Source organism: Crinia signifera, chromosome 2, assembly GCF_055691185.1.
Source record: "Crinia signifera chromosome 2, ASM5569118v1, whole genome shotgun sequence".
In the NCBI taxonomy this organism is placed as follows: domain Eukaryota; kingdom Metazoa; phylum Chordata; class Amphibia; order Anura; family Myobatrachidae; genus Crinia; species Crinia signifera.
The window spans coordinates 128,127,318-128,143,031 of NC_139218.1; the positions used below are offsets into that span (position 1 = coordinate 128,127,318).

The 15,714-nt window shown below is 42.6% G+C and overlaps 1 protein-coding gene across 4 annotated transcripts in view; it reads left to right on the plus strand.

Annotated features, from left to right (window-relative positions):
• KCND3 (potassium voltage-gated channel subfamily D member 3) overlaps positions 1-15,714 on the plus strand; it is a 376,459-nt gene that overhangs the window by 316,785 nt on the left and 43,960 nt on the right. For all 4 annotated transcript variants that reach the window (XM_083172800.1, XM_083172799.1, XM_083172797.1 and 1 more), the window contains exon 4: positions 6,861-7,023. In XM_083172800.1, coding sequence (XP_083028926.1) covers positions 6,861-7,023 — 163 coding nt within the window. The remainder of the gene's footprint in view (positions 1-6,860; positions 7,024-15,714) is intronic.

Below are 15,714 nucleotides of genomic sequence, written 5' to 3' on the forward strand. Positions count from 1 at the left end.
TTTTGCATGTATTGATAACTGTCAAGACAGTTTGTTTTCTAAGCAGGAAATATCACTTTACTATTTATAAATGATGGTATCACGCCACAACTTTACCCTACAGTACCTTTACACGGTCATATTTTTCATGGGACAATGAAATGTTTTGCTGGCTGTCCCACCCACGAGCAGCAGAGTCTCACAGTGGTAGGGCAGTTGGGAGGCCCCCTGTTACTTGCTGCTCTGCTAAGCCAAGGTGGTAGCTAGGTGTGTGTGTCAGCAGTGCATTGCACACAGCAAAAACACATACCATTTGCCACTCTTCACCAAATTTGTGGCCTTGTCCATTGGAATCGGATGAAAAGTGGCCAGATCGCACTAGCGTATTGCCACCTTAAGGTCGATATCCAATCACCTGTGATTGATGACTGCAGGTAATTAGTGCATCCTGGGCAATCTTGTTAAGTTGGCAACCACTTTTTGGGATTTTGTATTTTCAGGTGAAATGTGTCTTTGGATTGCTCGATTAAAAAAAACACTGGGAGCTCAATGTTAACAATGAGTATACTTTATATATAGTCACGCTGCGCAGAGCTGGATAGCCGAGAAAGGGAGAAGCCGGGCAGTGTCTGAGTGAGTGCTCAGACGCAGCCCGGCAATAGACTGCGCATGAGCAGTCTAATAGTGAAAATTGGCCACCCTAGTTTGAACAGATGACAATGTAGTTTACTGTTACTGTAGCTCATAACTGCATTTGGAGCAGTAGTGCCTAAGGAAAAGTCCCATTCCACTTTGTGCTGCTTTTTTATTGTGAAATTCACTAGGACAAAGGGAAGAGTCACTACAAGGTAATAGTGCTCAATGGCTTGAATGCTTGCTGAGAAAACCTAACTAATGGTGCATACTAGGGGTGTGCACTAGGCATGTGCAGAGCCAGATTTACCCGAATCTCAAAAGGGGATCTTATTGGCTATCAGCTGTCACATGTTTTTGCTCCAAACATGTGAAAGCCAGATAGCCAATGAGATCCAAAACATGTCCTCTGGTCTCAGGCCTTTGGCATCCTAACTTGACAATTAACCTAGCAAAACACAAACTTACAATCAGCTTTAAGTACTTTACTTTTTTTATTTGCCTACTATTATTTATTTATTAACAGTTTCTTATATAGCACACACATATTACGCAGCTCTTTAGAGAGAATATTTGAACATTCACATCAGTCCCTGCCCCAGAGGAACTTACAAACCATATTTCCTACCACATGTACACACAGACATTTTAAGGTTAATTTGTTGGGAGCCAATTCGCTTACCAGTATATTTTTGAGATTTTGGGACGAAACCGGAGTACCCGGAAGCACAGGCAGAATATACACACTCCGCACACTTAGGGTGACGTGGGAATGGAACCCATGACCTCAGTGCTGTGAGTCAGTAATGCTAACAACCATTACACCATCTGTACTGCCACTATTATGCTGTAACCAGTTATAATTACTACCCAATGGGCTAATGGTCTACTTTAATTCCTTGCTATACTCAAAAACACTTACATGTCATTTGCAGGGGGTCTGCTGAGTCTGCCATTCTGAAATGGGTGTCTTGTGTGCGTGGGCCAGATGCACTAAGCTTCAAAAGTGATAAAATGGAGAGTGATAAACAGCCAGCCAATCAGCTCAAACCTGACATTTTTCAAACATAGTCTGTGACATGGCAGCTAGGAGCTGATTGGCTGGCTGTTTATCTCCATTTTATCACCTTTGAAGCTTAGTGCATCTGACCTCATGTGTGAAATCACATTCCGAACATGTGCACATATCTAATGTAATGTGTGTAGCCCAGACTTACAGGGATGCATTGGTTGCAGTCCCTAGAAGCCAGATAGTGCTGATGATACTGTAGAGTATTGGCTTACCATTGGATGTTGTTTGTTTGCTAATATTACTCTGGACTGGAAGTCACAGGGGAAGAAAACACCTACACTGGTAGTGCCTGCCCAGCTCTGAATAGCATGGGAAACCACTATCACCGGGTTGTCCAATTTAACTGGAGGCGATTTAGTGAATATTAAATGGTCTATTATGGTTGTTTTTTTTTTTCATTCTATATGAATCTTATTTACTATCTACAGGCCCATATTCAATCCCAGGCAAAAAAATTGCATTTTCGTCCTTTTGGGGACGTCCTTTTGGAACTTACTGGATTTTTTTCTCTTGGGTGAAAAATCCACCATTGTTCAAAACCACGTGTATTGGCGAAATTGCTGCTAATTTGCATGGTTTTGGCAAATTTGAGGCCGTTTTTGACATTTTTGTGGCCAACGTTTACTCAAAAACGGGCCCGTGATTGAATACTGAAAAGGTGAATCTCGGCTGCATTTTCACCTGGCGAAACTTTGGGCCGGGATTAAATACGGGTCACAGTTAGTATATAGCATTGCTCTTAATGAGGCATCACTTTGGTTTGCTTTTTACTTTGTATTGATCTTAATATGAATACCTGCATAACATGAAATGCTAGTGATTTTCTACTTAAAAATAACTTTTGTGTAGTCCCTCTTTAGTATAACTGTACGAACCTTTAGTTAACAGAATGGCATAAGCTAAACGTATATTATGACAAAGATGGACAACTTCTTAATGTATCGTATCCCTATTGGAATAAATGTGCAGTGAGACATGCAATGAAAGAACTTTTTCATTAGTTATTATAAATATTTTCTGAGAGGTATTAATTGCTAAGATGTCTTCTGATAGTGTGTTTTAAAGAATAGTCATTTAAAAAGCTCAAAAAAAAAGATAGTAAAATGACTTACAATATATAGTATAAGAGGACTAGTTAGCCAATATTGGGGAATACTAAACATTTGGGCCAATATTATTTTACAACACAACATTTCCCGGGAACTGAGGTAGAGTTGGCTTCTATTGGTGCTACAGTATTGCAGATTGAAATTCCCTAATTTTCCTAGTACAAGTTACATAATAAAGCAAAAATGGATTGGCTGATTTGGTCTATTGGACTTTTTGCATGGTTATCACTTCAGGGGCAAAAGCAAAGCCTCTCTCTAATGGACAAAACCATGTGCACTGCAGGTGGCAGATGTAACATGTGCAGAGAGAGTTTGATTTATTTATACTTTTCAATGAAAAGATTGTTAAAAGGATTTACATCTTTAAACAAGTTCAAATTATTTATGCATATGCATTAAGATGCATTTTACTGCTTATATTACATAGTGCCAACATATTTTGCACCACTATGAGAAATTTTATGCAGTTCTTAACCAGTGGGCAATGTGTACAGTAGCTAGGAACTGGGTTTGAACTAGGGATGCCAATCCCGGGGCATTTTTTCATCCCGTAATTTGGGATTGAAAAATGCTCAATCCCGGGATTCACAAAATCCTGGGATTGGCTTCCCACCTGGGGGCGGGCACAATGGCTGAGAGGCTGTGTGGCCTGCACAGCATGACCTGTGACTAAGTCACCCTGCGCAGAGCTGGATAGCCGAGAAAGGGAGAAGCCAGGCAATGTCTGAGAGTGCTGAAACGCAGCCCGGGAATAGACTACGCATGCGCAGTCTAATCCCAAAAATTTAAATCCCGGCCATTTTAGGGCCAAATCCCGAGATCCCGCCGATACCAGGATTGGCCACCCTAGTTTGAACAGATGATAATGTAGTTTACAGTTACTGTAGCTCACAACTGCATTTGGAGCAGTAGTGCCTCAGGAAAAGTCCCATTCCACTTTGTGCTGCTTTTGTATAAGGACAAAGGGAAGAGTCACTACAAGGTAATAGTGCTCAATGGCTTGAATACTTGCTGAGAAAACCTAACTAATGGTGCATACTAGGGGTGTGCACTAGGCATGTGCAGATCCAGATTTACCCGGATCTCAAAAGGGGATCAGCTGTCACATGTTTTGGCTCCAAACATGTGAAAGCCAGATAGCCAATAAGATCCAAAACATGTGAACGTCAGATAGCCAATAAGATCCTGTTTTGAGATCTGGGTAAATCCGGATCTGCACATTCCTAGTGCACACACTCTGGACGATGTATGCACTGAGAGACATTGGTGACCAATTTCCTTTGAACTTCCCCAGTGTCTTGATGAAAGATTTGGCAAAAGTTGAAAGCTCTAGTTACAGTTTATAGGCTTTTTACAAAACCATCATACATACCTGCACACAGATGCACACACACAGCATACACACTACAGACACATACTGCAGGAAAACACACAGCATATATGCACACATAGCATACAAAACATACACATAGCACACACACACACACACACATACCAAATATGTGTCTGTAGCATACATACACATATATTATGTACACACGCAGCATGCATGTACACATACATACATACACACATAGCATACAAACACAGATCATGTTCACACAGCATACATTCACACATATCATACACAGACACACATCATGTACCCACATACACACATAGCATACAAAAACACTGTATATACACATAGCATACACCCTCCCACCTCAAACACATATCAGGACAGTCCCTGACTCCCCCGGCTAGCATTTCACCATGGGGAATAGCATATAACACACTCAATTAGTGGCCCAGCTGCAGAGAACAATCCTCCTTGCCTCCTCCCCTGGTAAGCTCTCTCCCACATCCCCACAGACGGAGCACAGCCTGGGAGGAGCTGCACACTGTATCTACAGCTAGCTCCCACTACTGTCATCCAGCACAGCGGCAGCCTGCCCCTCTATAACAAGAGACAACTGCCGCACAGGTCTGTGTTATCCGTCACCAGAAATTATAGTTTGGCGGGCGGGGCGGTCCTTGGTACTTGGAAACCCCCCTGCATGCGCGAGTTATTTTGTCTCTGTGCAGAGATATACTGTAGATATCAGTTTGAAGTGAAAACCCCACTCGGTACTTGTTTCCTAGCACGGCGCCCGTCGGGGTTGATCGCATGCCTTAAGTTAAGGTACTTATGCGATCGATGCGATGGACACGATTTTCTGTCAATTACCAGCTTTAATTGCCGGTAAAGAGAAAATCGCGTTGATCGCGTCCATCGCGATGCGACCAACACGATTTTCCCATAGAGAACAATGTTAAATGAGTTTTAATGTTAAAATCGTGTTGATCGCGTCGGTCGCATGCCATTATAATAGCATGCGATGTGATCGACGCGATTTTACATAGGGAACAATGGGAAAAGGGCCAATATGGCCAATTTCTCATTGTATATGCCCCCTCGTGGGTATTAAGTATGGTTAATGGCCCCCCATTGTTAACAGCACCCCACTATTGACGCCAACCCGAAGCGTGGCGAGCGCAGCGAGCCCGCGAGGGGCGGTGGTACGCGTCCTCTGACCTTTTCATACCCCCACTATCCACGCCGGCGTGGAGTTGATTTTATAAAGTGTGGCGAGCGTAGCGAGCCCCGGCGGGGACGCGTATACCTGTGAAGTTATGCGTGTCCGCTCGCCACGCTTCCGGCTCGGTGGCTCACTACACTCGCCACACTTTATAAAATCAACTCCACGCCGACGTGGATAGTGGGGGTATGAAAAGGTCATAGGACGCGTACCGCTGCACTCGCCACGCTTCGGGTTGGCATCAATAGTGGGGTGGCGTTAACAATGGAGGGCCATTTCACCCATCAGGGGGGTTTGCTATGAAAATTGGGTCTCAGGGACCATTTTACATTGATTCCAATGTAAAAATCGTGTCGATCACATCGCATGCAATTTGGTTGGCATGCGATGCGATTGAAGTGATTTTTGCGTCCGCAATCAATACAATTAAAATCGGTGGCGCCGTGCTAGGAAACAAGTACCCCCCCCCCCCACTCAACTCTCTCTGCACATGTTACATCTGCCCACCTGCAGTGCACATAGTTTTGTCCATTAGAGAGAGAATTTGCTTTTTTTCGAGTGAACCAGAATCAGGCCCCAGAAGTATTTAGAAATGTACCCAATATACAGTATACTGGATGTTGAATCAGTTTTCACCCATTCTGCATAGGTCAGTTCTGTCCTTGTGCCATTAATACTGCACAGAACTATCTGATATTTAAAAAAAAATGAATCACTATTGACACAGAATAGAAAGGTTTAACAGTTCATAAATTTCAAAGTAAGCCCAATTTAACCTTTCTGACATCGATTTTGCTTCCTTCTTAGAAGGATTAGCATGCATAATATTATACAGTTATAGCCATTGTCTTTTTTAATTAAAGCTTTTGAACACACCGAGGACACAGAGAGAGGCTTATATTTGAATCCTTCCAATCCTGTCAAGTTTAGGGCACTTTCTCGATTTACATTTATGATTTCGGTGCATCTCAAGGTCATTTATGGAATATTCATTTTATTGTATTTGGGAGCATGCAAGGTAAAACCATCACTGGCTTGAGCATTAACACATTTGCCCGTTATCCTGCATGGCAAAGACCTGTTCACATTTAGGACACAAGTGAGATTTACACATGCTCCTTTTGATGTTCTTGACTAAGCCTCTTGTTACATAATACCATTGTTCAATATGTTCAAATATAGATGTGTCTCTTGGTTATTAGAGAACATCCATTCTTATCACGTCTAAAGCAGCATTATAGCATGGATGAACTCTGGGGAATATTGCGATAATGAGCATCCTGTTCAGAAACCTACAAGTTATAATCATGTCCCATTATTCCAAGGCTAAAAGGGACAAAAATTGCCCATCTCTCAATTTTTCTTAACTAAATACCTAATGGGCACTAAAACTAAGAATCTATAGCTTGTTGGTCATTTTGTATTGTAAAACAATAGTTATGTGAGAAGTTCTCTGACAGTAATACCAATCATTTTAATACTATATTCATTTAATGTTTCTGTTAGGTATGGGGATATGGTTCCAAAGACTATAGCTGGGAAAATATTTGGATCCATTTGTTCGCTGAGTGGGGTCCTTGTGATTGCATTGCCAGTCCCTGTCATCGTGTCAAACTTCAGCCGGATTTACCACCAGAATCAGCGAGCTGACAAAAGAAGAGCACAAAAGGTTAGTAGCTCACTGACACTCCTGCTCTGTGTATGAAGAAGTGGCTCCAACAGCTGAAGATATGCATGACATGTCCATCTTCATAAAACATGTTTATTGTGTGTAAAAAATGGACATCAGTTTACATCACTACCCAGAATTCCTCATCAGATTGGCATTGGTGCAATTACTATGGCCTTGGGTCAGTTTTCAAAACCAACACACAGCCACCCCTTCCCAAACAATGGTCGCCCAAATGCATAAGCTTATGAAGATCCACCTCAGTTTATTATTTATCCCAAAAAAAGGAGCTTACTGTCAGAATACCCTTTCCCGTTTTTTGAACTATCCTATTTGAAAATGTCAAAAAGGGATGATCTGAAAAAGAGAAAATGTGGAGATCAGTCTGTACCCCCAAAAATGGCAAAATAACGTTGGATAGCAGTATAGAAGTATATTAGAGGGCATAATAGAAAATATTTTGGGGACGTAAAATGTTTAAAATGGCTGCAAAATTCATTTTTTCAAACAATTAAAACAAAATTAAAAGCAAGCTTTATTACTCAGATTGGGTGAAGAGAATTTGCGATAAACTCTTTGGAGAATTATCGCTTGTGAAAAGTACGATAGCTGCGCTAAAGCAGTTTGTGAAAAAGACACATTTTCGCTATTTTTACTACGAAAATGGGTCATCGCTGCTTATAGGATATCCCCCTTTGTTAATCCAAATGGAAACCTTTTATAAAAGGTCCCAAAATGAACATTGGGACTAGTCAAAACAATTGGTTTGCATAATCAGAATAGCGTAAACTGTAGGTTTAGTGTACTGGCAATGAATGTCATCATTGTGTTGACTTTGTATTTTGCTTCTTGAACATTTTCTCCCTTATTACCCAATGTACTCTATTTTAGCTGCATGAAAGATGTTCTCAACAGTTTGCATTTTTTAAATTCTTTTCATAATATGCAGGAGAATGATGTGATTAGTATATCTAAAGATGGGGACACACTAGTAGATATATCTACAGATGGATCAAGCAGCGTATATGGAGAACATGCTGCCTGATCTGTCTAGACTCACATCACAAATGGGCAGGCACATTTTCATATGCCTACCCACCTAGCTGTCAGTCACTGGTGGCTCCCAACATCATACCTCCCAACATGACCCTCTCCAGATGGGACACATTGCTTTGCTTCTGGACTTCTCCCTTAATTTATGATTTCCATCACCTGTGTTGAAGCACCTTTCTTATCAATTAACCTGTGTGAAACAGGTGATGGCAATCACCAGGAAAAGAGCATTGTGTCCCTCCTGGAGAGGGTCATGTTGGGAGGTATGCAGCATGGCTGTACGAACGGTCAGCAGATCGCCCATACAGTACGAAGCACCAATATATGTCTGTGAACGACAGTGTTTTTATGCACCTTTACACACTGCACACACAGCTAGATTAAGGCCCAAGCAGAGCATCAGCTATGGCCTCCTCGGGTGACCTAAATGTTAACTAACCAAAAGTGTGTATTCTGTTATACATAACTTAGAAGTGGCTATATATGTCAGTCCATTAAAGATCAAACAGTCCTTGTCCTGGTGCCTTCCTTAAAATGTTTCTGCAGACTGAACCAAACCGGACTACCACAAAGAGCAAATGTTCCAAGTGAAATGTTCCAATTTTTTTTCATTTCAACTTAAAGCCTCTCCTTTTTGTCTTTGATGAAAGCTTCAGCAGTAGAACTTGAATTTTGGGACATTTATACGGAGTATCTCTATATTAGGTGGCAGAGAGAAATTGCTTCCACCACCTCTCCAGGACCACTTTAGGCCCTGGAGTCATCTGTTATGGGTATGGGCCATAGAGTAGACACAATTGTTGACAGGCAAAAGGTCACACATAAAAAAAAGTCAACTGCTTTAGGTCATTATGGTCGAATGGCTGGCACAAACAAAAAGTTAATATAAAAAAGGTTGACGCAAGTTTTTCACATTTTTATTGTCTTTGTTGACATCGGTTGACATGTACACCAAATAAGCGTACCGGGCCATCTCCATGCACTCGGCACACTATTATATTCCCCCTTCATGTCTACTGGGATTTAAAAGTATGAACAAGTTCGGCTGAATGATGGATCACACCAGGTTGTCCTAATGCAATTTTCATGTGTCCACCTTTTGACAGTAAATCAATAGTGGTCAACCTTTTGCCTGTCGACCTACACACTGTTGACCTAATGACTGCATGCCATCTGTTATAACCCCGTTTGCAGATGCTAATGACTTTCTATAGTAATACTGACCTGCAAGGTGAAGTCATTCAGCCAATGTTCAGTCAAAGGTTACCTGAATTAGAGGGAGATTCATTCACAAAACCTGGAGTTCAGCCATGTGAAGTCTGGTATGAGAGTTGCCCATCTATTGTGGCATGGAAGGAAATTTTATGCCGAACTGTCACTCATACCAATTTTCAATATTTACCTATAAATGTACAAAAAGTTTAACACAAGCCAAGACACCCCTTGCTAAGCTGAGGTGACCTGTGAATAGAAAATGGTCACTGAAGCATTTCCAATCTTTAATTTTATGTAAATGTGCTGCTACTTACTAGTGCTGAGGAATCTGTCTACACCAATTGTAGACAATGAGGGATGGACAGACTAGTGGCAACTAGTGTATCGGGCGGACATTTTGTGATGGTACGTTTTCATTAGACGCTGGAGCTAGGAGCGGACAGGGGAGCCGGGACCGCAGAAAAGGTGTGGGAAGTAAAACTGGTACAGTGGCTTTTGGATGGGGTAAGGCAGGGGGTTAACTTTACTGTGCAGGGGGGTTAACTGTGGGGGACACTGCGGAAATTTCATAATGGGACTGCCTTGGTGACTGACAGGTCGGACTTCCAATAGGAACTTCTCACAGACTGCATCTGGCTTCACTACAGTGGCGGATTTTACCTGGGGGCTGCAGCCCGGGAGTCAATAGGTAAAAACCCAGACTGGCTGTGTTTGAAAAATAACAGCACACCAGCAAATCGACTCATCACTATCACCTTCAACTTTATCTCCTCACCAGGTGCAGGTTTATGCTGTAAGGGGGTCACTCTGGAAGAGATGTCTCTTCCAGAGTGACCCCCTTACAGCATAAACCTGCACCCAGTGGCTGCCCGCTTTCAGCAGCAACCCCGGGCCCACACCACTGCCTCCAGCCCCTCACCACAAATGCCAATCATCCACACCTCTGGTCTTAGCAGCACCATGTGAGAATGTGCGGGGCTGCTAATTTGTAGGGGGGAGAGCATTTTTTTTTCAATTAGGGAGGCCAATCCTGGGATCCCGGGAGTGAGCGAGATTGAAAAAATGTCCCGGGATTGGCATCCCTAGGTCTCAGCCAGTACTGCTTTGGCTATATGATGAGTGTGTGTTTTGGAATAGTCCAAAGATAAAGCTCCAAATACTGTATAACATGTTACATGACTTACAATCAGCAACATAAGGTTTTCTTCCATCTACCACAAAGTTTAGTTTCAACTGAAATCATTTTAGTACACATTTTGTGTTTTCATATTGTAGAGTATCCTTTAGCTATAATTCCACTTTAAGTGCTAAAACTCAAGGTTTAATTTTAACCTGATTGCTCTGAGACTTTAGAACCATCCAGCTGCTGACCTGCTTATGTTGTAGTAAAGCAGATCCCGTGTGCAGATGAAGGAGTAAGCTCCCTGTAAATGAATGGAGCCAAATCATATCCAGCAATGCAGGTCAGTACTGAATACAGCCCTGGGTCAATAGTTCAATCTGACACTGGCATTACTGGTCCATGTTAAATAGAAACAAATGATTATTAAACAGTTATAAGACAAGAAGCCTAATCTGCCAGACACCACTTACTATTTTTAGTACAACTGATACATACGTAATTTGACCTTATATCCACAGTGAAAGTGGTTAAAACATAAGGTTTAATGTTGGCAATAAATGTTATGTATTACTCACTCTGGCTATGTAATGCATTCTATATAAGGAAAGGTTGATCCAGCAAACATTATTGGTTCGAAGTGCACTGCGTAGATGTCCAACTCTATATGAATGAATCTTCGCAATTGGATCTCTGTGCATTGCGGCAGAAGGGGTACAATAACAAAACTGGGGAACAGTTAGGGCCTTATTCTAGTTCACTCTTAGAGGCAAATTCCTTCTTAGCTGGACAAAACCATGTGCACTGCAGGGGGGGCAGATGTAACATGTGCAGAGAGAATTAGATTTGGGTGAGTTATTTTGTTTCTGTGCAGGGAAAATACTGACTGCTTTATTTTACACTGCAATATAGATCTCACTTTGAAGAAAAACCCCACCCAAAGCTAATTCTCTCTGCACATGTTACATCTGCCCCCCTGCAGTGCACATGGTTTTGTCCAGCTAAGAAGGAATTTGCCTCTAAGAGTGAACTAGAATAAGGCCCTTAATCTGGAGCCAGAGATTTAAGATTCCATGCTTATTTTTTTTATAATTGGCTTTAGTTTGTGAGATATTCATATATGTGCTCAGACAATTTTCGTCAGGAACATACAAGAGGTAAAACTTATAACACCGAGTGCAGACACTTCCGGGCTCCCTTCCGTTTCCTGCACCCATGTGCAGTGACATCACATGCCATACTGTGACCTCACATGCCAGGCCAGTGGGGGAGGAGTGTCCAGTTGCCACAGGAACAAATGTAAATACCACAGCTAATTGAGAAAAAAAAAAACATATCAGGGCAATACAGACTTGTAACTGCGAAGGCAGGAGAAATCATTGGATGGTCAGCTGCAGAGACATGCGAGGGAATGTGTTTTCATTACACTTCCCTCACATGTTAAAGAGGGGAACCGATGGTGGCGGGTGCTTGGACGGGCGGCGGCTCTGGTGCTCAGTAAACTGCGATCCTCACAGCTTACAGAGCCAACCAAAATGACCAACATTGTTCATAGACATATCGGATGTACACACCTGGTGACCAAACTCCAGTATATTGTTAATCTCTCGAACAAAAAATATATTGTTCTAGAGCACAGGTTCTCAAACTCAGCCCACAGGACCCCACACAGAGCATGTTTTGCAGGTTTGCTCACAGAATCACAAGTGAAATAATTAGCTCCACCCAGGGCCGGCGCTACCCACTCAGCAGCTCCTGCAAAGCAGGGAGGCGCCATGCTGAAAAGGCGCTTTCTCCCTCCATGCTCTGCTAAACCTGCCTCAGCCCTCACTGTCACTGCCTCCTGCATGCCGCCCGCAGCGCCTGTCTGACAAGAAGGCGGTAGTATGAAGAGGCTGAGCAGCTGCCTGCACCACGCACACACTGTCCTCCTCCTGCGACCTGCCCCCTCTTCCTCACAGACACTTGCACTGAGGCATGTAGCTCTGTCTGTGAATGCCTGGTTGACATGTCATGTCTGGATCCGCCCCTACCCATTGCTCCGTGCGCCTGTTAGCTGTCATCAAATGATGAACAGGCAGCAGTGCCGCCTCCCCTTCTTTCCCGCTTCTCAGTGTGCTGTGCCAGTGCCACTGCCAGTCCTCAAAACTCCACCCCCTCTATCTCCTCCCCTCTTCTTCCATCTCCTCCTTGTCTCCCCTCCTTTCCCCCTCAGTCACGAGGGGTGTAATGGTGTCCTCAGCTTCCTGCCTAGGCAGATAGAAGAGGAGGGACTGCACAAGAGTTAAATAGCAAAATAACAGTATTTTATTATACATGTTTATAACAAATTTTTTTAATAATTGTAGATGTTTTTATATTAATTTAGACACTTATTAAATAATGGGCTGGGTTATATGCCTAAAGGTGGCCATTCACGCTGCAATGATTTTGGATTGCATCACACACAGATTGCATGCATGCCGTGCAATGCGATCTAGCCCATAACGCATTAGATTCTCGCAGCTTATATGGGCACCTTTAGTGCCTGCAACATTTTGAGACACAGCACTGAGATGGTGTATGCATACATGTACATGCACCAGAGATCCTCCATAGGATCACATGTTGCATACACTCCAACAATCGGGCTGCAGCTTGTTGCAATGGCACTGTGAAAGGGCGCAAAATGTATGGTTTGCAGGAGGGCGCCGGACACCCTAGCACCGGCCCTGGCTCCACCGGTGGATCTTTTAAAACGTGTCAATGAGTAATGAATGCATCTGTACACCTGCCAGGTCCCCTGGAAAAGGTGATTTTATGTGGGGTCCTGAGAACCCCTGTTCTAGTGTATACCCAGCCTTAGTATTGGATATGGTATTGACATCTGAGGATACTGAAAAATATACAGTAGAATCTACAGTACATACTGATATGTATAAACAATGAATATTCTTATTAACTGAACTACTGTAGTCAGGGCCGGTGCAAGTCCCCCACTGCTCGCTCCCCTCTGGGGGGGAATTTTAGTGCGGCACTACCCACGCTCCGGGGGAGATTTCAGCGGGGGGAGAGTGCGAATTGTACTGCAGCACGGGGGGTTGCGGGCGATACTGCGGCAGGCGCCTGCACCCCCGTGTCAAGGGGGGCATTGTTAATTCACGGGTGGGATGGGGGAAGGAGGGAGGGAAGCTCACTGACTCACCTGCTTCCCGCTCCCTGCTTTCTATGGTACCTTTCTATGGTACCTCTCCTCGGCGGCTAAGTACCGCCCTCCAGTGGCCGGCGCCCTAGGCAGACTCTCCCTGTCCAGAGTCAAAATCTTCCCTGGTGCAGTTACAGAATGGGTTCTCACAATTTGTCTGGAGGCTTAATCAGCCTCATATTAACTTTGAAGCCCTTTAATGTCCTACCTCCAACAGAGGAATTGGTTTCCACGATGTTACGTTCTACTATTATGCATCCCATTTAAGCTAGGCAATAGCATGGTTTGCGTCCTCTCAAACCCTTATATGGGGCTCAATAGAAGCTAACTTCTGTAATGTATTTTCAATCTCCTCTATGATAGGGTTGGCTCCTCCAGATAGACCTGTAATCACGCAGACTCATCTCATTGCCTTTTCCTTTCCCAAATTCGGAATGCAAAAATTACTTTGAAATTACCTCCTACCCCTCTCTCATTACTCTCCTCTTCATTAACCTGACATTCCCTTCCGGCTTTGACCGTAGAAGGTTTTTTCCATGGTCTGCAGGTTGTATTAAAGATTTGAACAATTTACTGCAACTGTCTATCCCTTAGTTCAGTCTCCACATCTCTGATCCTGATTGAGTCCATCTACCTAAATCATTTATTTTGTAATTTCAACTCTGTACATTTACTTACTTGATGCCAAACTCCCAGATACCTTTAACTACAAGCTCCAATGGGTCAAGGTTTGGGAAATCCACCCAATGACAACCCCTGGGCTATCATATGCAAGAGGGTTGCTAAAGCCTCTATTTCTTCCTCAATTAAGGAAAACTCTTTCAAGATCTGCTATGGATGGTACCTAATACCTACCCGTTTACAAAAATGAATAGTTCTGCATAGGACCGTTGCTGGAGGGGATGCAGTGAAAAATGCATCTCATATATGGTGGCCCTACCCCAACATTATACGGCTTTTGGACAATGTTTCCTAGATTCTGTCTTGTGTTCTTTATACCAAAATTACCCTGGCCTTTTCTTCTTGCTGCCTAATTGAAGATTTAAACAAATGTGCAGATCACTCACTGTTTAATTGCTAAACAATGGAAATGCATTGATCAACTTCTAAACAAAATCTGTCACGAGGCAGCCATGGAGAAAATATCACCTTACCGCCACAATACTTTTCATAAAATCCTCACGATCTGGTGCGATTGGTTCTTCTATAATGATAATGGCCAAAGCGGAGCCATTACATCCGGTTTGTCAGACCTTTTTATTTTGAGCCTACTAGACCCAGCCATGCACACTCCTACCTATTTTCTTTATTTTAGATATTTATATATATTTACGTTATAAAACCGGTCTAAGCCTCTGATCTCTTCTAGTTTCCCACTCTCTTGCCTTTTCTTGCTGTCCATCTCTTTCTCCCCTCTTCTCGTTAGTCTCTTTTCTCTTAGTGTATCCCTTTTTCTATTTTTTCCTACCCCTATTGTATTTCGAATTGTTGATTTAAAAAATTGTAGATTTTGTAGAATCTACTTTAGCAAAAGTGCATTAGTGCATTAGTTCACTGAATGCTATGTTTCAGTGTATGTTTTTGCATGTTTCTTTGTGTACAAAATCATAAATATACCTGGCTAAATTTTTTATTTTAAAGGGGTGCAGCGTGTGTGTGGTGTGGGCCCCCCTGGGACTCAGGGGTCTGCATGAACCTCGCACACACTGCACCCATTATAAATACGCCACTTATCTCTGTAGAATTTGCTTCAGATATGTTGACCCTGAGCTGCAATATACAGGTTGAGTATCCCGTATCCGAGTATCCGTTATCCGAATTATTCCGAAAACCATACATTCCAGAAAGTGAAAAAAAATATTTGTTTTGCTAAAAACTCACTGGGGACATTTGTAACAGCACTACTGGTGACATGATATGTAACTGGCACTATATATGTGCAAGAAAATGATTGCTTGGCATTCAAATTCAATATCTGAGATAGTACACAAATTTTGTTTCATGTTTTGAAACCTTGTTTTTTGAACAAATAAAATATAGTTGTGTGTATTTTATGTGGTAATAAAATATATTTGTGTGTATTTTATGTGTTTATACAGCATATATGCAAGATACTTCA